This window comes from Centruroides vittatus, unplaced genomic scaffold, assembly GCF_030686945.1.
Source record: "Centruroides vittatus isolate TY-2023 unplaced genomic scaffold, ASM3068694v2 contig_436, whole genome shotgun sequence".
NCBI classification, from domain to species: Eukaryota; Metazoa; Arthropoda; class Arachnida; order Scorpiones; family Buthidae; genus Centruroides; species Centruroides vittatus.
The window spans coordinates 2,251,723-2,274,191 of NW_027122237.1; the positions used below are offsets into that span (position 1 = coordinate 2,251,723).

Here is a 22,469-nt window from a genome sequence, read left to right on the forward strand (position 1 = left end):
CAACATCCATACCTCTGTGTATCGCAAACAATGTGCAAGCCCCACATACATCCCGAGTGACTCATGCGACCCGATCCAATACAAAATAGCAGCATTTAGATCATTGGTCAGACGGGCATACACGCACTCTTCCACTCAACAAGCGCTTAAGAAAGAGTTGAAACATATTGAGAAGATTGCGGATATACACGGCTACCGCAACATTATTCCAAGAATGGCGGAACGCCAAAGAGCACGAATGAGCCAAAACGCACCTGCAGTGGCACAAAGTAACAACCAAAATACGGAGGTGGAGAGAATACCCATCACATATAACCCGACCTTGAAATCCGTATACGCGTCTATCGCAAGGAGACGTAAGGTCACCGTTGCTTATAGGAGAGGCCCAACCATTTACACTTTGTTACGTAACGGAAAGGACCCATCGGACCCGAATAGAATGGCAGGCGTATACCGAATCCCGATAAAGGACGAGAGATTTAATAGGGATCTGATCTACATAGGATCAACGAAACGCTCTATGGAAGTCAGGGTTAAAGAACATGAGGCGGATATAAGATACAACAGAGCTACCACGTCGCTTGCAGTGTACGCTTCTGAACCGGGCATTAATGTGGACTTCGCGGGGGCCACGCTAATAACTAAAACGACTCGGATGGAACACCTCAAATGGCTGGAAGCGATAGAGATACATAAAGCGCAAACTAAAACAACATGCATTAATTCACGCGACGAGATAACTCTTTCGCTTGCTTGGCAAACTTTATTACAAGAGGATGCATAAAGATTTATTTGGGTCCGATAACACATGAAATCATGTGACCCAAAGATAAAAAAGAATAAAAAGATTAAAAAGAATATGATACAGTACGACAAGGAGCACGACAGATATAGCGCATGCGCGATGGTCATCGCGCTTTCGAACTATCTTCATTTGAATTTGTTCTTAAAAGATCGGAACGCAGTTTTTTAAAAATAATAGAATCCAGCAGTTAACTGAAGAAGGACACGGAAGGCGTCCAGAAAAATTTAACAAAAAAATTTAAATTTGTAAGTTAAAATTTATTGTCTGTTCTTTATTCTGGCAGTATAATGCTGGTTTAAGATTATTTATAAATTATATTATTTAAAATTTTTTCATATAGGAACCCAAAAAACTTGGAAAATTTTCAATATTGGACAGTGGGAGTGATATGACAACACAGAAAATAGTTGAAAGGATTATTGAACACAGGTATGTTTTTAAAATTGATTTTTTTAACTTATAAGTTAAAATTTCTTATAAATGAAAATTTAAATGATTTACGAAGTGTGGAAATGTTATAAAAATTTAAAATCACCCTATTTTACTATTTATTTGACTGTTTTTGTGTTTAAGTTAATTTAATTTATTAGCATATTAATTATTATTTCAATAAATTAAAAATCAATTAAACACTACAGGAATGAATACTGATATTTTATTCATTAACTTCAATTGTGTGTGTTCAATTGTGCATTTATGAGCATGAGCTTTGAGTCCAAATAGTTCTGTGGTTTGTGTAATTTGCTTCTCGGTCTTGAATGAGATTTTCTTTTTTTCTCAGTTATTTATGAAGGGTATTTTTCAAATAAAGTCCATTTTTTAATAAGAAGAAAAATACTGTAAATATCATTAAAATATTTTTTCCATATTTTACATACTTTTATCTACTTTCCTACATAATTTCCATTTTTGTTCAATCAGTTGTCATACCACTCAACAATTATTTAAAATTTCGACTTCAAAAAATCTACTGCCTGCTGCCGGAAGACAGCCATACCGCTTGTTTTGTATGGCACACCAGAGTTTTCTCAAAATTACACAATACACATCAGAATTGATTTTTGTGCCGCTCAGCATAAAATACACTAACAAAATCCTTTTCCTGACCCAAAAGACGGTTGCCATCATCTTTCGTGTTGAAATTGAATAACAGATTGTATCTCACATTCAGTGGGCAACTCAATTTTCTTAAACATTATAAACTTCTACAGCTCAGCACACAGACAGACTATACGGATGCAAATAGTGTTTAAATGTGAGCAACGGAAGCTCATACATACTGCTGCAATCGTGCACAAAGGCTTATTTAAAAAAATAGCCCTTGTGCATTGTCTTTAGGGCTAATTAGGAACTTTAAGTATCCGTCTATTGTCTTCTTTCTAATAGCTGGTCCAATTCCATTTTAAGTTCTTAACTATAGTAATGGTGTCAGTTACTCTTGCTTGTCTAGTCCAAGTGTTCCTTTTTGATTTATTTATTTATTTTGTTTGGTGATTTATAAAAGGTGTCCCAAAATTCATGCAAGAAATAATTTTGATAGAAAACACAGGTTTATAATTAAAAATTGTAAATTTTTTATTGATTCGTAAAGTATACAGTATAGGATTATGTATGGAATAGCATATTGGGTAAATGGCCTCCATGGTTTTGCTGGAACATATGCACTCTTTTGTTGAAATTTTCCATGGCTGTTTTGCATAAATGTGGTTGAATTTCATTGATACAGTCAGTGCTCAATTTCCTCCTTCAAGGCATGGGTGGTCATGGGCTTGTTGGCATAAACCTTAGACTTCAAAAACCCCAAAGTAAAAAGTCCAACGGTGTTAAATTGCATGATCTCGGCAGCCAATTATGATCACCAAAACAACCAGAAAATGACTCGTGCAGTAATTGAATTGTTTCTCGGGCTTTATGGCATCTGGCACATGTTGCAGTAGCAAGCACCATTAACTGTTATTGCCTGACCGAAGAAGAATGGTCCAATGATGCCTTCTGCCAAAAATTTGCATCAGTGATATGTTGTGGATGCATTTGTTTCTTGGTGTGGAAAAGATTTGTTTTTTCTATTTTAAATTCCAGTCTTTTACATATTAAGAGTAGTAGGCAAATGACACACACAAATCACAAAATTCTCATTACATATAATGTATGACACATTCTAATCACAAAAATTTCAATTCCCATTCGATATAATGTATGACTCATTCTAATCACAAAAATTGTTAAGTAAATAATTTTTCATATTATTTTGTCAAGTAAATAATTACTTCGATCACAAAATTGTCAAGTAAATAATTTTTCAAACTCATCTTTTATAAATAATTGTTAAGTAAATAATTTTATAAGTTGGCTGATATAAATTAAATTTTAAGTTGTGTTAGAATTTATTATAACCTAAATAACTTTTTAAATCATTTGTATACTAAGTAAATTATTTTGCAAAATTGTCAAGAAAATTAAATTTATTTTTTTGGTAAGTTAAGTTTTATTATCATGAAATGATTTGAAATAATATAATACTGAAATTATTTTGAAAGATTTTTTATTTTCATGAGTACAGTTTGTTTATAGTGTACTTAATGGATACAGTTCGTTTTCCATTTTTTCTTTTAGTTTTTCTTAAAGCAAGATATATTTCACCTAGTAACAACACTAATATATTTTCGCGATTGTTAACAATATATTTCCGATTTAATTTTTGATATTTTAAAATGTAACACCAAGACAATTTAGTTTGGAATTCCTCAATAAATTTTTGGTCAAGTTTTTGATAACGAGAAACAAAAGTCCAGTTTAGGAAATCTTTTAATTCATGTAAAGTTGTAGTTTTTAATTGTTGGTATTTTTAAAATTTTAACATCAAATCTGTGCATGTAAATAGCAATAAAATTATCCAAAAGAGTTTGAAATTCTGCAACTTTATTCCAATCAAGATGGTCTATAAAATTACTTAGAAAATGTTCATCTAATTGCTGATATTGGCAAATTAAATCCCATTTTGCGTAATCAATATTTTGTATAATAAATTCTATGTTAAATTTGTAATTTTTCCATATGTATTCGCAATTTAACTTATCGGCAAATTCTGAAATAAATGTGTGGGTTAAATCGCGTCGCCGACTGATGATATCCCAATCAATATAATTTTTAAATTGTCGAAAGTGCGATGTCCAGTCGACTGTGGTGTCTACGAAGAAATAAATAAACATTTTTAATATTATTTGCTAGTTTATTTGAGTATATATTTAATAATATTCGAGTACATTCAGAATGAGTACATTAAAATATTATTTGAGTATATTACAATCACCTTAACCAATATATACTAGGTACAAAATAAGAATTGGCTACATTATTTGAGTACAGAAATAATTGAGTATATTACCATTACAAAATAATATTTGGAGTCACCAAAACCTTTGTTTTCGAGATAGGGAAAAATTATTTTTGTCTCCAAAATCGGATAAGGTGGAGGTTCGGGAATCATCGTCTAAGTCTTCAGAAAAGAGAATTTTGTCACAGTCTCCAAAGCCTTTTTCGCCCCTGTTGCACTGTGCTACTTAACGAATCTTTTTCTAAAAAAGTAGGTTGCATTATTTTTTCAAATATTATTTGCGCTATTGGAGATCCAGGTGCAAAAATAACAGTCCCAGGTTCGAAGTTATACATCATAACGCCGATGTTTCCACGATAATCGGAGTCAATAACTCCAGCATTTATTATTATATTATTTAACGATAATAAAGATTTTGGAGCAATTCTAGCATAGCAGTTACTATTTGGCATTTCGATGGCTAGATCTACAAATATTACTTTAAGTTCATTGGGTTTAAGTTCAAAGTACTTGACACAAAAAATATCGTAACCAGCCGCCCCAGCAGATGCCTTTGTCGGTATTTTAGCAGTTTCAGGTAGTTTTTTAAAATGTGAGGTTAACCGAGGGTAGGAGATGGAAGATGATTCTTTACCTTCTCTACCTCTTAACGGTACAAGACCTTGAGGTCCGACCTCGTTTGTCGAAAGGATGACTAGGGATCGAGCGGTCAATGTTTATTTACGGATGAGGATTGTAGGATCCTGTTCACGTTAGGAACTGACACCAATCTATCAAATTTCTTGCGGATAGATACGCGTTATTTTCGGAATCGTGGGATGCCGGATGATGATAATGGAGGAAGAAATGCACACTCTTCTATAGTTAAATAAAAATACCTGTTTATTTTGGGATTGATATGAAATACATCAATTAACATAATTGGAAGTATTATTTATATCATTGAATCGAATTATTGAACCACGTCTCGATTGACTAGAGAGAGAGAGAGAGTTTACAAAACATCGCGAGTAGGATAAATACCTTAGTAATTCTGAGATTTGTTGATAAAGTCCGAAGAACAAGAGTTCGCTTGGGTATAAGAGTCAAATGGACTGAAGAATATTGGGATGGGCGGCTTCAATGGCGGGAGATGATAGTCCACGGCACACACACACACAATCACTGGACAGTTGTCGAAACTTTTCTCCCCCACGTCATCGTTCGTTTTCCTTTTATTTCGGGGTCTCAGGTTCGAGATTTCATGATGCACGTCAAGGGTGGAAGTCCTTTTTGACCAATGGTGAATTACATGATATAATTATTTTTCAACAGTTAACTTATCTTCTACAAGGAAGTATTACCGTGGGAACGAAGGGTTATAATTAATTTTTATGAGAAAATTTGTCGGGTGTTTTTCCGTTTTTTGTTTCTGTGTTTGATTTAACCCTAACTTTCGAAAATCGGTTGGCAAATAAAATAAAAAATTTAAATCAAATCTCATTATTCTTATATTCGGGTCCTCACAAAAATATAAAATTTCTAAAAATGAAATATTTAATTATTATTATTACATTTCATACAATCACAATTTATAAAATATTTGTTGAATGTCGGTAATGTTATTTTATCATTAATTACAAAAAATTTACGTTTATATGTTTTATTATTCGGCAACTTTAACGATGCCACTTTAATACATGTTTGTTTTAAACATGGGTAAGTTTTACTACATATACTGTGTATTACATAAGTATATTTTCTTTTGTATACTATTAAAAAGCCATATTGTGAAGATGATGATAGTTTTGCAAATTAAAAGTAGAAACTGTAGTGACCAAATGATAGTACCAAATGATAGTACATCTATTCCATTATCTAAAATGAATTTTTTATCGTAAAAGGGAGAAAGTGAAATTTTATTTTGTAGATATGTTGTTACTACATGATTTTTGCTTTTAATTCCATATTGTTGGTGCCTTAATAATTCTGTATTAAACAAAACTTCTTTATATTTATCATGATTAAATGTTTTTATAACAGACTTTTTAATACCTTTAGCAGTTTTTTTATTTTGTTTGTTGAAAATATAAGAATACATTTTTGGTTTTAGGGAGCAAAATTCAGTTATTGGTTTCGATCGAGTTTCGTCTTTAAAGTATCCCAGTTTGTTTTTGTTTGTTTCGTTATATAATTTGTGAGTTTTGGGATAATTACTAAAGTCAAAAATATCCGGAAATGATTTAAAATCTTCGTATACGTTATTTGTATATATTTGAAGCGAAGCGTAGAGAGTCTGTGTCGGTATATAATAAATGTATGTTTTCACTGTATCTATTTTTAAATATTTTATAAAATGTTTCGTAAATGTGTAATTTGCTTAATTCTAATACACAAAAACCTATATAAATTGGTTTGTCTAAAATTAAATTAGGTGTTTTCATTTTAAAAATTGTAAGATTGTCATTTATAATTTGAAATTTTTCTGCAGATGGCTTAGATAGATATCTACGATATTGATTTAATGTTGTAGCTGCGTTTAAATTAATACGCTTTCTTACATTTTGGCAGGTTTTTTCCGAAAAAACTATTATTCATTAATTTAAAAAATGATTTGTCAAAACCATTAGTTGATTCTTGTCTTTTTTTTATTATTAAAATGAATATATTCTTTAAGCCATGCACTTTGACAAAATGCCAATACTCTATGAATTTAATTATTCTGGCATTATTTAAAATATCATTGAAAGATAAAGAAAATTTCGGGACAATTCTTCTACACAAGTTAGTTGGCATTTCAATAGCTAGATCTGTAAATATTAGTTTTTGTTCATGTGGCCCAATTATGGTGTCACAATTACAAAATAAATTATATCCTGCAGAAGTTTTTTCTGGGATTTTAGCAGTTTTGGATAGTTTTTTAAAATACAAATTCTAGAAATATAAATAGTTTTAAATATAATAACATGCTTACATTTGTTTAATATTATACAACTAAGAATGCATATGATAGTTATAAAGACCAACAACTGCCGAATTATCGGGCTAGCAAATGGCTATAGTAATATTAATAATTTAAGTTAATTTGGTACTAGAGTTAGGCGTTAGGCACCATCTCTTGCTAAATTTAATAATTAGAATTTTAATTAAATAATTTTAAATAAATTTAGGCTTAACTGGAAGAAAAGAATCGGCCCGAAGCGGGATTTGAACCCGCAACTTCTGCTATCCGTGCAGACACGTTACCAGTTACGCTACCCAGACCTTCGGTCCGATCCTCCCCTTCCAGTTGATATAACGGGTTAGTTGTTGTTTATTTATATGATAGTTATATTTTTTAGAGTCTTGTTAAATAGAAATTTTTGTTTTAAATGTTTCATCTTTATTAGTAGTATGGTAGTATATCATGATCACAGAGTATTATTGTAAAACTCTCTCTCTCATGTGTTTAGAATTTAGAAATTAAGATAGAATTAATGGGATCAATTATGTATTTATCTTTATTTTTGAGCTATTTAAATAAATTTTGTTTTTCTTTGTTAATATGATTTATCTCTGACTCAAAAATCTAACCAGCATCCATCCAAACTTACTCGCGTCCCTCCCACTCATTATTCCACAAGTTTTAAAGCGCGTTAATCCGGTAATTTCCTAGGTTAACTGGTGTCAGGAGAAAACTAATTTACAGGGGCTCTAAAATGTTACACTGACCATGGATTCTATACAGAATAAAATAAAAAGATATATGTAGTGAAACTTCAATTTAGCACTAAATCAAATATAGTGCTAAACCAAAGAACCAAAACAATTAGAATTATATATAATAATGAGACTACTTACTAACGCGTATCTATAGGATGTCTTCACGGATTCCTGTCTAAATTTTAAATCAGTGTTCTATAACAATTACTATAGTTGTTGAAATACTGAATGTAAATGGTGCAAAATTTGTGCCGGCGAAGTCACGGGTAACAGCTAGTATTATCTATATTCAAACAGAAAATTTAATTAGAAAATAAATTTTTTGTCATAAAATAATTCTTAAATGGTTTTATTAAAAAAAGTATGTTTTATTTATTAATTTACAAATTTATGTTTAATGATTTAATTACTATTTTATTAACTAATATAACTTTATATTAAATAATAACTATTTGAATTATTATTTGTAGACTTGATTTTGAGAACAGAAATGAAGCTAAAGAGAAAAAGGAGATTGCTGCTTTTGAAGCATTGATGAGAAAAAAGAAGATTGAAAATAACTGTGCCTAATATTTTACAAAACTATTTTTACCATAGAAGTACTTATGATTCGTTGGGAAAAAAACAAAAGTATTTTAAAATTTGAAAAGAATATGTTTTGAAAACTTTAAATGTGATTTAGATAACTAGAATAACAAAGCATTGTGAAATGTTCATTTTTACATTAATATACCTTTTCTTCATCAACAGCAAATCATGTAAGATTAATGGTGCTCAAAATTCTGTGATTCTTTATGGTAGAATTTATCTATTTAACATTTGTAAATTTCTGTTAATATTTTGGTATTTTAACAGAATAATCAAAAATGAAATTAATTTCTTAAATATGATTTTAAAAAATTTTTTATCGGTACAAATTAATTCAACAAATAAGATAGCATAAATACTATCTAAAGTTACAGCAAAAATATATTAGAGTAAGAAAAGAAATACAATTTTATGTTATAGTTTTATTTTGCATTCCACTGTTTAATGACTTTAATCTTTATTACTTTTAATTGTGTTATTTTAATTATTATAATTATTGTTATATCATGCATAAGTATTTATTAGACATCAAAATATTGAAGAAATTTTATTAATAAGTTATAATTATTTGTAAATTATTCAGTTAGTAAAATTATTTATAAATTTTGTATTTATACATAAATAAATAGTTTGTAAAAATAATTGTTACATATAGAATATAATATATAGTAGTACAATGTTAAAAATATATGAATAAATAATTACAGGAAATTTTAACAATGTGCAATATGTTTAAGAATTTTAAAGAAATATAATATTCATATTTTCATTAATTACGTTATATATATGACATTACTCTTTACTTTAGAATTTTTTTTTATTTTAAATAACTTTAAAACTTCAACTTTTTCTGAAATTGAATTTTTTATGATTTGTTAATGTAAATTTACATCTAGGAATGTATTTGTTCAGCTCTAAATCTTTCATATAAATGTTACACTGACCATGGATTCTATACAGAATAAAATAAAAAGATATATGTAGTGAAACTTTAATTTAGCACTAAATCAAATATAGTGCTAAACCAAAGAACCAAAACAATTAGAATTATATATAATAATGAGATCTAAACATGAGTTTGAAAGTCAAGCAATTTTGTGGTAGTGATGTCATTTACGGTGCTAAATTGCATACTTAGTAATTCACAGATAATGAAAGATTCTGTATTTAATATCTGTAGGGGAAGATTTGTTGCCACCTTATAAGAGGGTGTTACATTGAGGCTTGACTATATTAAAATATAATAGAGTAACCATTCTGCCAAATGAAAACATCAAAAAAGTAACTAAATTGGTTAAGATAATTGCCAACTGTTTGTCAGTAAATACGGAACCTGCCTAATAAATAGGAAATTAGTATTAAATACATATTTATGCGAATACATATTTCCAAAGTTTTTAGCTCATATTTATCACGCATTATTTAGAGACTAGTCATTGCAAATAAATGAAGTGGACGGGAGATTGTCTTGGATAACTGTTTGTGTTCGACACAGTAATGTAAGAGAGAACATAATCATGTATAAAATAAGTTTATTTCAAAGCAATATTGAAATAATATTCTATGATACTTGATAGTTTTAAGTATTCATGTGCCTTCAATGTTGTAAAACCAAACACATTACTTTTCTTATGTGGATGTGATTTGAAATTTAAAAATTCCTATTATCATTATCATGTTTTGTTAGATATATATTTAGATCCTTTATTTAGACATAATTATTATTCATGTATGTAATTTTTGTTATATAAGTATAGTTACTATCATACTATACCTGCACCGACTACATAAGCCAAAAACAATGAATACTTAGCATTTATTTTAAAAAAGCAGTAAAATTACTCTTAGTCAAATAATAAATATAACTACAATATATTATTTTAAAATACTTAACTATTACTAAAGTTTTATTTTAGAGAATATTCTTAATGTTTACTAAAGTTAGTTATAAAATGTATTTTTAAAACTGATTTTTAAATAAGTAGCAAGAATGAAAGTTATATATGTATGTATCCAGTAATTGTCAATTCGAGAGAAATATAAAATGGATAATATATATATAGAGAGTTTTAATTGAGATTTTATTAATTGCAAAATTTACACAAAAAAAGGATTTATTATGAATAATCTATTAATAAATATGAAAATAATTTATGCAAATTTTATTTTATTCTTTTATTGCTTGGATAATTAATGAAACTTTTGGATGTAGCTTGTACAGATCGTTTTCTAGTTTGATTAGCGCTTTAAGCAGGTAGAATCTTCTGCGTCTTGTGGATCGAATGGCTTTTCTTAAGCAGATCGTTCTTAGTTTAGGGATTAGCGAGGCGCATCCATGGGGTAAACGCATTCTCCAGATCGACTTCCTAAACTAAGAACAATCTGCTTAAGAAAAGCCATTGAATCCACAAGACACAGAAGATTCTACCTGCTTAAAGCACTAATCGAACTAGAAAAGGATAATTAATAAGTTACAACATGCAGCTTGTATGAGAAAATAACCTATCAAAAGAATATGATTTGAAATTAAGCTTTATCATGTATATCATTTTTCTATTTTCTTGGGGTTATCTTGTGAAAATTTTAAAAATATAGGTAGTTTTGGAATATAAAAATACCAGTATGACATTGATTTATTTTTCTAATTATTTTTAAATAGCATATTAAATTATTTTAACTGAAATTTTTAATTATCTCAGAATAGAATGAATGCATTTAAATGGTGTATTACATTTCGTGTTTACTTAGTTTTACAGAATGCCAATTTTATTTTAACCATGTCAAAACTGACTTTTATTACAGTTATATGTACAGTAAAATCTGCTTAGGCGACCACCTGCATTCGACGGGCATCTGTAAAAATGGGCAAAAATTTCTGGCACGGAATAGTTTATAAATAGGGTACGTTCGTAAAGTCAAACGAGTTAAACACGTTAGTAATGATTCGTTCAAAAAGTAGTAGTCTTGCTCAGTGCGCATGCTTTGTGGTGATGACATTTCGAACGAAGCTCTCGAAGGAAAGAGTTAGTTTACTTCGTTAAGAAAATGGTGCCCAACAATATCAATGTTTCTAAATCTACTCGAGTGTTTAAACTGTGAATTGAAAGGTGAAATGATTGAAATAACTGTCCACCCGAAGCAATCTAAGAAAAATATTTCGGATAAGGCTGCACTAGCAACATTCATATCTCCGATTTTAGAAACAGCCATTTAGTTATAAACGAATCGTTCGAAAAGTGTAACGAAATAAGAATAACGATGACGTCATTCTTGTTTAACTCGTTCGACTTTACGAACGTACCCATAGTCTTCGTTTAAGTTACCCGTATTAAACGACCCTCGTATAACGCGACTGTGGGCATCAATTTTTGGTCCGAAACAACATACAACTGTCATAAGTGATCACTTCCATGAATATATCTGGTCTAAACTATTGTTCAAACTCACCTCGGACTTCTCCCACCCTTGAAATTAGATGCAGGTTTTAATGAATTAGTCAAGCAACAAAAGAAATTCATTTTAGTTTGTTCGAAATTGTCCGAAAAACGAAAGAAATGCGAAGTGCTATCATTAGAAGATCTGGTTAAAGTTATCAGAAAAAATGAAAATGGTTTATCACAACAGCAATTAGCTGCAAAGTTTAACTGGTGGGAATATGAAATTTATTTTACCTAGACTTACAGTATTTTCCTTAGGCGTATAAAATATTGTATACGATACAAATAATTGGCTGGTCTCATCATTTGATTAAATTATTTATTATTTTTTTTTGAAGCTCATTTACAGTACATGTGCAATAAATAGTTTGTGTATCTTCTTACCTTATTTCCACAATATTTTTATAAAAACAATATTCAAGTAATTTTCGCAGGCAAACAATAAACGCACTAACACACAATCAGTTTTATAGGCAACCTTATTTTTTCGATTCCACAATTGTCGTTGATGTAATGAAATTGTATTAGGAGAAGAAATAATAAAATCGTTTTATTATTAATTAATCATTTTTTATTGTACTTAAGAAAATATGAAATATTTAAAAATACAGTATTTTTAAAGTTAAAATAAGATTAAACTAACTAAAACCAAAACTGAAGTGGTGGAGAAATACCACACCAGGGCCCACTCTAGCTGTTACACGTCACTCGGACAAAAAGACAAATTGCCGCCCCCTTAAGAATACATATACAGTATATATATGTTACCGAACAAACTCGATTTCAGGCCAAAGTAGTTTATCCTATGCATGTATACAGGATATAATAGTATAGCCTAATCTAGTTTGTCCTAGGCCGAACTGAGTTAGAATTATTATTCAATTATATTAATGGTTAAAATAAAATTAAAAGGCAATCAATTAGATGAACAAAATTTATTCAAACATAGTCTACTTAATTATAAAAAAGGTATTAATTAGAAATGACACAACACTTGTACAAAGATATAAAATAAGTACTGATTAGCTCATTTTTATCAGTTTGTATTTTTTTTTTATTGAGCCATGAAATTTTAAAGGTACAGTAGAGTCTTTATCCGAATTAATTGGGGACGGGTTGTTCGGATAACCAATTATGTACGAAAAAATATTTTAACTTATCCTATATTGAAAGTTTTCTCCGTTGCGTGTCGCTTCGTGTTGAATTTTCGTCGATGTTAAGCCTAACGTAAATTTTTTAATGACATCACTGTTCTTTCTAATGTCCGATATTGTGGCATTTCCAACTCCATATTTCCGAGCTAAGGTTGATCCACTAGCACCACACTTTAACAGATCTATTATTCTAAGTTTGGGTGTACTATAGATTACCACCTATGGAATTTCAGGACTGATTATATATTGGAACTCAGGGGAACGAGACGAATTCAACGGTACTGTATTTTTGGACCGGAGACGAAAAATAAAGTTATCATACTTTTTCACTTACCATACTTTTTTAATGCTCTCACGAAGACGGCGCCATAGTTGCTAGTACTGCCATCTTGCGGTAAAGTCTGCAAACCATGACGTCGGACTACAGTAATCTCCCGGAGGGTTAAACACGCGATACGAGAGCAGAAAGAGCGACGCGACTTCCGATCATCGCGCGATCGCCATTTCGGTTAATGTTATTTATGGCAGCGAACATGGCGGCCCGACTGACCTCTCGTATGGGCGCCACCACACGCCGCCATGTGCTAAACTAGTGATCGATTCACGGTAGCTCTTGAACAAAGTAAAAAAGGGGGAAAACGCCTACTACAGGCAATTTTAACGGCAAGCGACGGGACTCCTGATAAGACAGGATAGTAATTTTGGTGTTGCTGGATTTTGTACAATACCCCGCGTGCAATAGACAACCGGATGGCCGAGCGGTCAACATGGCAGCCTACCGCTCTGGGGGACTCGGGATCGAATCCGAACGGGTCGAATAATCCCCAGGAATTTTTCGGGGGTGGTCCGTTCAGATATGTCGGGCTCCGTCCCTCACCAATCAATCGCCCCATCGTGGTCCTGGCCGAACCCATAATGGCTTTCTAAAAGAGGCCCTCTTAGTGCCCATGGGGTGAAAAAAGTTAATAACCCACGTGCAATAGTACCAAAAAATTTCCCTATATATGTAAATTTTTTTCGTAGACACGATAGACCCTTGAAAAATATAAAAAACAATTTTTCGATTTTTTCCAATGTTTGTGGTTATGTTTTGAAAACTTATTAAGACAGAATCATAATTTTGGTGTTGTCGGATTCTGTAATATATCCCGCGTCCAAAAGTAGTAAGGAATTTTCCTTAAATATGTAATTTTTTTCGTAGACGCGATAGACCCTTGAAAACTAGAAAAAACAATTCTCCGATTTTTTCAATGTATGTGGTCATATCTTGAAAACTTAATAAGATACGATCATAATTTTGGAGTTTCCAAAAGTATTTTACAATACTTTTCTGAATTAACGTCACACAACTAAGTAAAAACGACGTATTTTAGTTAAAACGTAACAATATTTACGTAATTGTTAGAGATTTCTCTGTTTACAATAATAGAATTTCGGCAAAAATTAAAAGGAAATATGGTAACAAGAAACGAACACGGTGAACTCGGAACTCGCTCCTGTGTGCCAATAAGGATGTCACCGAGAATGCCAAGAGAAAGAGGAGGAAGGAGCCATCCCAAGCGACCGATGTCCTCCTTCCTTTCTTATTACGTCGACAATCTTCCGGAACTTAGAGCCGCGGGAGTAAAGCGAGTGACAAAAGCGGCAAAGATATTAGGGAAAAGATGGAAACAACTGGAATTCGAAGCTAAGCCTTACATCGAAAAATCAAAAACAGAATGGGAAAGATACAAAAGAGAAAAGTCTCTTCTAAGTTCCTTGCCAACATCTGAAAATGTTTTAAATCAAAATTATTCCTTTAATCCGGACGAAGAAACTCGGGCAGGAGCGAGAATGAAAAATATTGCCGAATCGAAAACGTTGGTTACACCAGAGAGACCCGGGTGTTCAAATTACCAAGAAAACAAAGAGGTGGTAACAACAAAAGAGATTGAGACAGATGTTGAAACGATTGGCAGAAAGAGATGTGCTGACGACGTAGAAAATTGCGAGACGGAAAGCAAGAAAAGAAAGATCGAAGAAGAGGAACCGGCAAGAGAATTCACCGAAAGAGAAGAATCGTCTTACAACGTCCAGAAATTTATTAATGGGCCTCACTCATAGGTATAGCCCAGAAATAAGAAGAAAAAAAAAGAAGGAACGTTTGAAGAGTTAAGGTGAAGGTGAAGGGATAGGGGGATAGTAAAGAATAAAAGATAGTTGTGGTCCATGGAGTCCCATGGCGTTTACATCGTATTTACAGTGCTAGGCAGTACTGCATAACAATAGAACGAGGAACATAAAAATTGTTGAAATACAAATTTAAGCGCGTGGAGTGAACAAGGCGTGACTATTTACATATGTACAACGAAAGGCTATTTACGTAGTTAGTACCGAACTTTTGTAAGCTCAACGTATATCGACTGACTATATTGTTATTACCACTTTGTAGGAGAATTCAGTTTAAAATGTTAATACTTTTTGCGAACTCTTTAAAGGCTGCATATATTTTCTTGTTATTAATAAACTTCTTCAGTTCGCATGGCCAAAGTTCATTTTCATCATTTACCTTTTTTCTTAGAATTTTCCTTTGGTTCGTAAAGTTTGGACAGAGATAAATGATATGTTGTGGCGTGTCTGCTTCTTGCAGAGGGCATTGGCACATACCATCTGTCTTTTTAATAAACCTCCTGAGGTAATTCCGAAAGTTCCCATGTCCCGTCAACAGTTGGGTTATGTTGAAGTTGGGTATTAAATGTCTGAATTTATTACGTTGCTTGACGTCTGGAATGTATTCGTGTGTTATCCTTCCAGTCGTGCCCTCATCCCATCTCTTCTGCCACCTTTGCCAGATGAATTCCTTGATATTCTTTTTTAACCAAGTTATGGGAGTGTAACTATAATTATAGTTATTTGTCCAATTCGGAGCCGAGCGAGCCAAAAGATCCGCCCTCTCGTTACCTTGAGTACCCGCGTGCCCTTTTATCCAATTTAGATTAATTCTAATTTTACTTCTTAGGTGTTTAAGTATGTTAATGCTTTCTCTAACCGCAATCAGCTTGATGTTCATGTTTTTAATCTGATGCAATGCCACTCTGCTATCGCTGTAGATCGTTACCCGATTGAATTTATGGTGTTGTCTGTTTTCATTTATCCAATTGAGAGCCCTGTAGATTGCATATGATTCTGCTTGATTTGCTGTGCAGTGGTTCTGAAGTTTATATCTAGCCTGGTAGATGTTTTTGTCTTTGTTTTTCACGACTATGGAACTTCCCACTCCCGCTCCTGACTTTGATCCGTCTGTAAAGATACATAATCCGTTTGCTATAGCGCTTTCATTCAAATTGATGTGTTCATCGATCGTGAAGCTAGGATGGTATGCGTAGTCCTGCGGTTCCTTATCCAGTTTGTACTTCTGTATGTGGTCAGCTGTATTTTTTGCTTCTTCTTTGACCCCTATTTTTTCTGTTTCTCTGTTGTATGTTTCCCTATTGATGCATCCCGATGATAGTTTTAGTTGTAGAAATTGCCAGACCTTTCCTATAATGATGAGGTCAATTGGTGGGAGGTTTGCAATGACAAGGGTGGAGTCAGTAGGGGCTGTCCTGTAAGATTTTGTAATCGAAATTGCAGACTTCCTTTGTGCTGAAAGGAGTTTCCTTTTAATGCGTGTTTTTGTAACCGCTTCCCCCCAGATCTCACATCCATAGGTGATCATTGGTTCAATTACCGCCGTGTAGAGTAACCTGCATGCCTTACTATCGTAGCCCCATTTGTTCCTTGCAATCGATGCTAGAGAGTGTATAGTATTGACAGTCTTATCGTATATGTAATATACATGGTTCTTCCAAGTCATCTTGTTGTCTAGTATGATACCTAGATATTTAATCTCTGTGCTGTTCCTGATTCTTTGATCATCCATTTTGTAAACCAATTTGTGGGGTCGTCGATAAAGGAGAAAAAAGGGCCATATTCGAATTCGGGACTTAAGGATAAATAGCGATAATGGAACCCAATCCCCAACCCGCGGCAGGGCCTGCTAACCCAGCGGATCCGCCACCGCTCCCAAATCCAGGACCGAACCCTCTGACGTTAGGCGGTCTAGGCAGGATAATCCCGTTGCTGCCTGTATTCTCAGGAGACCCGCAAGGCCCCCGGGTAACGGATTTTTTTGATTCGTTAGCGGATATCATGAAGGTTGCTGCATGGTCGAAAGCGCAAATGCTGGCAGTAGCGAAGTTAAAACTAGCGGGAATAGCCCGGGAATTCGTACGAAAGGATCGGCGAATTAAGGAAGTCGACGATTTCGACGAATTTAAGCGACTTATGCTCCAGCGTTTCGATAGAGTGCCTCTCACTTTTCGATTAAATCGGTTTTATTCCTGCGTGCAAAGACGGGATGAAGATGTCCAAGCGTATGCCGCACGGTTGCAAGCGCTAGCGACGGAGATAGAAATCACCCCGGAACCCGGTGCGGATGCGGCGGAAACCGCTATCATACAGCGTGTGCAAAGAAAAGAGTTGGACGAACGCCTAAAGGTCCAATTCTTGAACGGAATCACGCCGCGGATCCAACAAAGGGTAATGAGTCATGCCCCAAAAACCTTTGACGAGGCCTTAGATGCCGCAATTAACGAGGAAACAATTGAGGAACTCACCGCGCGTTCACGCGGAAACTTGCGGACAATTAACTTGCGATCAACCGAACATCCCCCGTTAGACGATTTAACGCAATTAACAAAGACGCTGGAAGAACTTAAAGGTAGAATAGATGGGCTCACTCGAGATATAATTCCACGTGATTATAGAACCCCATACGGGAGACGAGATGATCGGGGAAGTTTTGCGAATTCCACCTATGTCAATCCCAACCGCAGACCCGACCGACCGACCAAAATCAACACCAGAACCGATATAATAACAATAACGACATAGGAAATGATAGAAATAGAGTTCGATTCAGATCCCAGTCTCCAGCAGAGGATCGAGATCGCTGGAGAGGCCAAGTGCGAAGTGTCAAAGGTCAACGACCTCGAATTAGACCTAAAAGAAATCCTATAGTTAAGCGGAACCGACGATATACTGATGCCTGCAGAACTTTTCCTCCCCCTTTTACCGATTCGACAAGAGAGGAGAGCGACACGAAATGGAAAGGCAGGATCGGATTAACGAGAACCTTCTTCCAGACCTAAACCTATCATTTTAGTTTACATTAATAATATTCCTGTGAAGATGCACGTTGATCTCGAAGCTGAAGGCACGCTTATATCAACTAATCTAGCAAACAACTTGAAGGGTAAAGCGCCCGTTAAATTTGGTATCAAAAGGAAGATGGCAGGTTCACAGGGAAATTCCGTTCCGACCGTAGGCACGGCGGTTCCCATCTTTAAATTAAGGGGACACAAGTTCCCTCAGTTTTGCAGAATCGTTCGAGCAGAGATCACCTCTCCGTGTGACGGCATAATAGGGCGAGACATTCTTGAAACGGTGCGATTGAATCTCGATTTCCATAATAGCCAGGTGATTCTATCGGATGGAAAGGTCGTTCACTTTTGTTCACCTTCCAAACCCGTAAAACGGAAGATAAAAGGATCCAAGAGTCAGGAGAAACGTCCTCCCAACCCAGGGCGAATACGAACGCTCCGAGCGCCTTTTACCAGGGACGCTATAGCACATCGGAAAAAGAAACGCCGAAGAAAGACGGCCCAACGGCAAATTAAGCGACCGAAAATACAGTGGAACGACGCTGACATGACCATTGATTAATCTGAAGTATCACAAGGAGAAGACACATTAAGTGCCACGCCACCACCTAGCGAAGTACCTGACCCTTGGGATGAAACTATTCTGGCCTCCGTACTCCCTCCACTACCGAATGAACCGTCGGAACCAGAAAGCGAAAGCGAGTTAGAGGAATCCGAGCTAGAAAGCGAAATGTGTGAAGCGGAAACGACTGGGGAACAAGAAATCATGCCCCCATATGCCCTTCAAAGTCGCGGCCCGGTGGAAGACCAACCATGGGTTATGCTTAGACGTAACTGCATACCTCGATTAATTTCTCCCGCCATGAGTCGAGCGTCCTCTCCTTAAACTTTAAATTGACTATTGAAAGTATCGATAACCCTATAATCGCATGCTGAGTGTAGAAAAAGGTCGATCGAATTCTAGTAAACAACCCTTCCATATATATATATATATATATATATATATAGTCAATCATAACCTTTCTCTCCCATTGGAGAACCATTACTCCCCAAAAGGAAACGAACGTTGATGCTAATACCCATATTTCCCTATTTTAGGGAAGGAAGAAGTTGACTGGGGAGAAGTGCCGTATCAAAGGGACCATATTCTACCACATCAGCCTTAAATTCAGAGATAGAAGCCATAAAACAAAGAGGGACTAATTCATTTATTATGATATCTTTTATTTATTACGATACAGTTATTACGATCTCTTCTAAACGGGACCTTAACCATAATATATATCCACCAACTCCCGGAAGGTTATGCGATGTTCGAACCTATACATCCGATTTCGCTTTTTAAATATTATCCAGGGTAGTCAAACGCGGTTGTCCTAACTGTCAATTTAAGCATCTTAGCAAGTCGAGACTAAACATCCGAGGATCACGCTATCTAGGGACTATATGCTATGGCAACATCACGACTTAACTACGTGTAAGACCACTTACTTCCCTGTGTGCTCATTAGACTGCCCCATACAATGAGAGCCGCAGAAAAACTGTGAATATTCACTATTTAGTAGCAAGGAAACCAAGGTCAAAGCCAAAGCAAAATTTTGCGATAATTGTTAATCTCCATAACCCCCACTAACCCAAACAATTATCCATATATGTATATTTTTAGCCCTTCTCGTATTCATAGTTTATATTTTTCTAATTAACAATATTAAAGTTTCGTATATTCATAGGAATATCGGAAATTGTATTCGATTATAAATTTTTACCTTTAGAAGTTTTGAAGGTTAGCGTTCAGAGAAATGTTTATCTTTTGTTATCTAAATAATTAGCTATAATTCTCCGAGAGAGAGAGTAGTAAACCCCACTTTACCTATATGTTATCATACCTCTACCTATAACAATGAACTATTGCCATTACGTATACTTTAATCTTTATCTTTGGATACCAAGACAGTATCAGCTATCAGCCACGCCAACCGGATGTCGACTTATCCAACGTTACCACCATTCGCCATTCAACCCACCAAATTCCAGCCATCTACTCCTCAACCGAGGACCAATTCTTCCTTCCTCTTAGCACTTTATCAACATTTTATCAAAACTTACCTGTGATTTTCGTCAACCATCGCCATCTAATATCCAGTAATATCCCATCAACGTGCGAGCCGACGAACAACTGAACAAAGGAAATAACGCACCCACGTGTTTCCTCGAACTACAACCTTTGTCTTCGACCTCCAGACCTCCAACCAATCACCGATATTTACTGCTAATTAACCACAGGCATCCGTCCACAGACGTCGACGAATTACCATTGTATCAATCCGATACTACCGGACAACAGAACAACCCGTTTTAACTCAGCCTATGTTTTGTATATCCTATTTCTGTATCGCAATCAACTCTGTACCGCTTTATACGTATCTATATATGTATCTTTATAGATGTATCTGTAAAATACGTACGAATTATTTCTCAACGATGGGAGAGAGAGCACCCTCCATAAAAGCGAACACCCGGACAGTCAATAAAATCAAACTGGTCCCGTTTAGGACCAAGTTCGATTTCGAAAGTCCGAGGCAATGTGAGACCCGTATTAGGCCGGTCCAATGTTAAATTTTAATTATTTCGAAGCCCTCTCGGGAGATAACGATCGAGATCCGCGATAACGATCAAGTTTCGAAGGATGTACAATCTTCCGCCGTCAAACTCACTTCCCTCCTTCTCAGGATCCGACCTGAGTCACGGAATTCAAGTCATCATCCTCTATCGCGATTGGTGATCGTGGCGGAAGGGACTTAGAGTATAAATAGGGGGGAGATCTCTAAGAACGGGGAGCTGACGTCCGAAGAAGACGAACTGCCCGGCGACACCGTATCCGACTCGAAGGCCAAGTCGAGACGCCGAAGCCTCCGCCGACAAGCCAATCCTGCCGCCCACCTGTCGCTCCGCCAGGAAAGACGTCCGAGTCGAAGTATATTCTCGATCAAAATCGATAACCGAGAGGTATGAATCCCCTAACAATTGTGAGCTCTCTCTCTCCCGCGATTAGGGACAGGATGCGTAGCGTTTCTGTAGTAGTTCCTATGTTCCAATAAACCATTATCTGTGTTGTCCTGTTATACGGATATTGCCTTTCTTTATCGACGACCCCACACACACTCCTCCACTCGACCTGACAAGTAACTGACCGATCCCGACAAGTCGGGATATCGCGCAAAATTAGCCATCCTTGACAGTGGGGCGGGTCTTGCCGACCTATTCGCCGAGAACAAGGAGGTCTGACTTCCGTTCCTGATCCTCCGTGCATTTCCACAATTTTAATTATTAGTGCTTTCTTAAGCGGAGTGGATTTTGGGAATACTATGCACTGACATTTCCCGTAGTTAATTTTCAGTTTCATCATTTTACTCCACTGCGAGATTTTCTCAAGAATTTCGTTCGCCCTGTTCTGAAGAACTTTTTGGTTACTATGTGTAATTGCTAATAGCGTGTCATCTGCATAACCCTGGAGTTTACAGTTAAACTCCTTTGGTATTGTACCTTCAATTTTCAGTAGACTGTTATATATGAGATTCCATAGGAAGGGACCAGATCTGGACCCCTGGGGGCAGCCCCTTTTTATTTCCTTGTTAAGATAAGTTTTACCATTATTGATTATGAAAATTTCTCTTTTCTTTAAATAGTTCTCGACCATCTTAAAAATATTCTTAGGACATTTTGTATGTTTAATCGCTTCCAGGATGGCGGGCCACCATGCGTGGTCGAACGCCCCTTTGAAGTCAATAGTAATTAATAGAGTATGCTCCCCTTTTTTCTTAGCTGTTTTGATGTATGTGACCAGTGAGTCTAGAGCACTTATTGTATTTTTCCCTTTGCGGAATCCAAACTGATTTTTATCTATGTAATTGTTACTCTCGCAATGGTATTGTAATCTATTCACCATTAAGCCATCCAGTATTTTTCCTATAACTGATAATAAGGATATAGGTCTATAGTCCGATGGTTTAGTTGGATTTGCAGTCTTTGGGATGAATTTGATATTGGCTCTCTTCCAAATGGTGGGAAAGAATCCGAATTCCAAACATTTATTAAAAATGATTGTAAATGTGACTGGTATGGCCTCGTATGCCATTTTTGCCATAATTGGTGTAATACAATCAGGACCGGGTGCCTTGTTCAGTTTAAGATTTTTAAATTCTTTGTAAATTTCTTGTCCAGTGAAAGGGGTGTCGTCTGCAGAGAGGTTCTCAGTGTTGTTATTTTGTCTAATTTCTTGGTGTGTAC

General features: G+C 34.8%; 3 protein-coding genes across 3 annotated transcripts in view; 2 read left to right on the forward strand and 1 right to left on the reverse strand.

Moving 5' to 3' along the window:
- The window catches only part of Pect (phosphoethanolamine cytidylyltransferase), a 125,058-nt gene extending 114,490 nt beyond the window's left edge, over positions 1 to 10,568 (forward strand). Inside the window, exons 15-16 of the mRNA XM_067272359.1 lie at positions 1,146 to 1,234; positions 8,291 to 10,568. Coding sequence (XP_067128460.1) covers positions 1,146 to 1,234; positions 8,291 to 8,390 — 189 coding nt within the window. The 3' untranslated portion in view covers positions 8,391 to 10,568. The remainder of the gene's footprint in view (positions 1 to 1,145; positions 1,235 to 8,290) is intronic.
- Positions 10,569 to 14,454: 3,886 nt separating this feature from the next.
- LOC136976968 (transcription factor A, mitochondrial-like) lies at positions 14,455 to 15,102 on the forward strand. The gene has a single exon (XM_067272370.1). It carries the CDS (start codon positions 14,455 to 14,457, stop codon positions 15,100 to 15,102), a length of 648 nt encoding a protein of 215 aa, XP_067128471.1.
- Positions 15,103 to 15,436: 334 nt separating this feature from the next.
- Positions 15,437 to 16,900, reverse strand: LOC136976969 (uncharacterized). The gene has a single exon (XM_067272371.1). It carries the CDS (start codon positions 16,898 to 16,900, stop codon positions 15,437 to 15,439), a length of 1,464 nt encoding a protein of 487 aa, XP_067128472.1.
- Positions 16,901 to 22,469: the final 5,569 nt, after the last annotated feature.

Coding starts and splice junctions, on each gene's coding strand:
- LOC136976968 (XM_067272370.1), top strand. CDS start 14,455: ATGGTAACAAGAAACGAACACGGTGAACTCGGAACTCGCTCCTGTGTG.
- LOC136976969 (XM_067272371.1), bottom strand. CDS start 16,900: ATGGATGATCAAAGAATCAGGAACAGCACAGAGATTAAATATCTAGGT.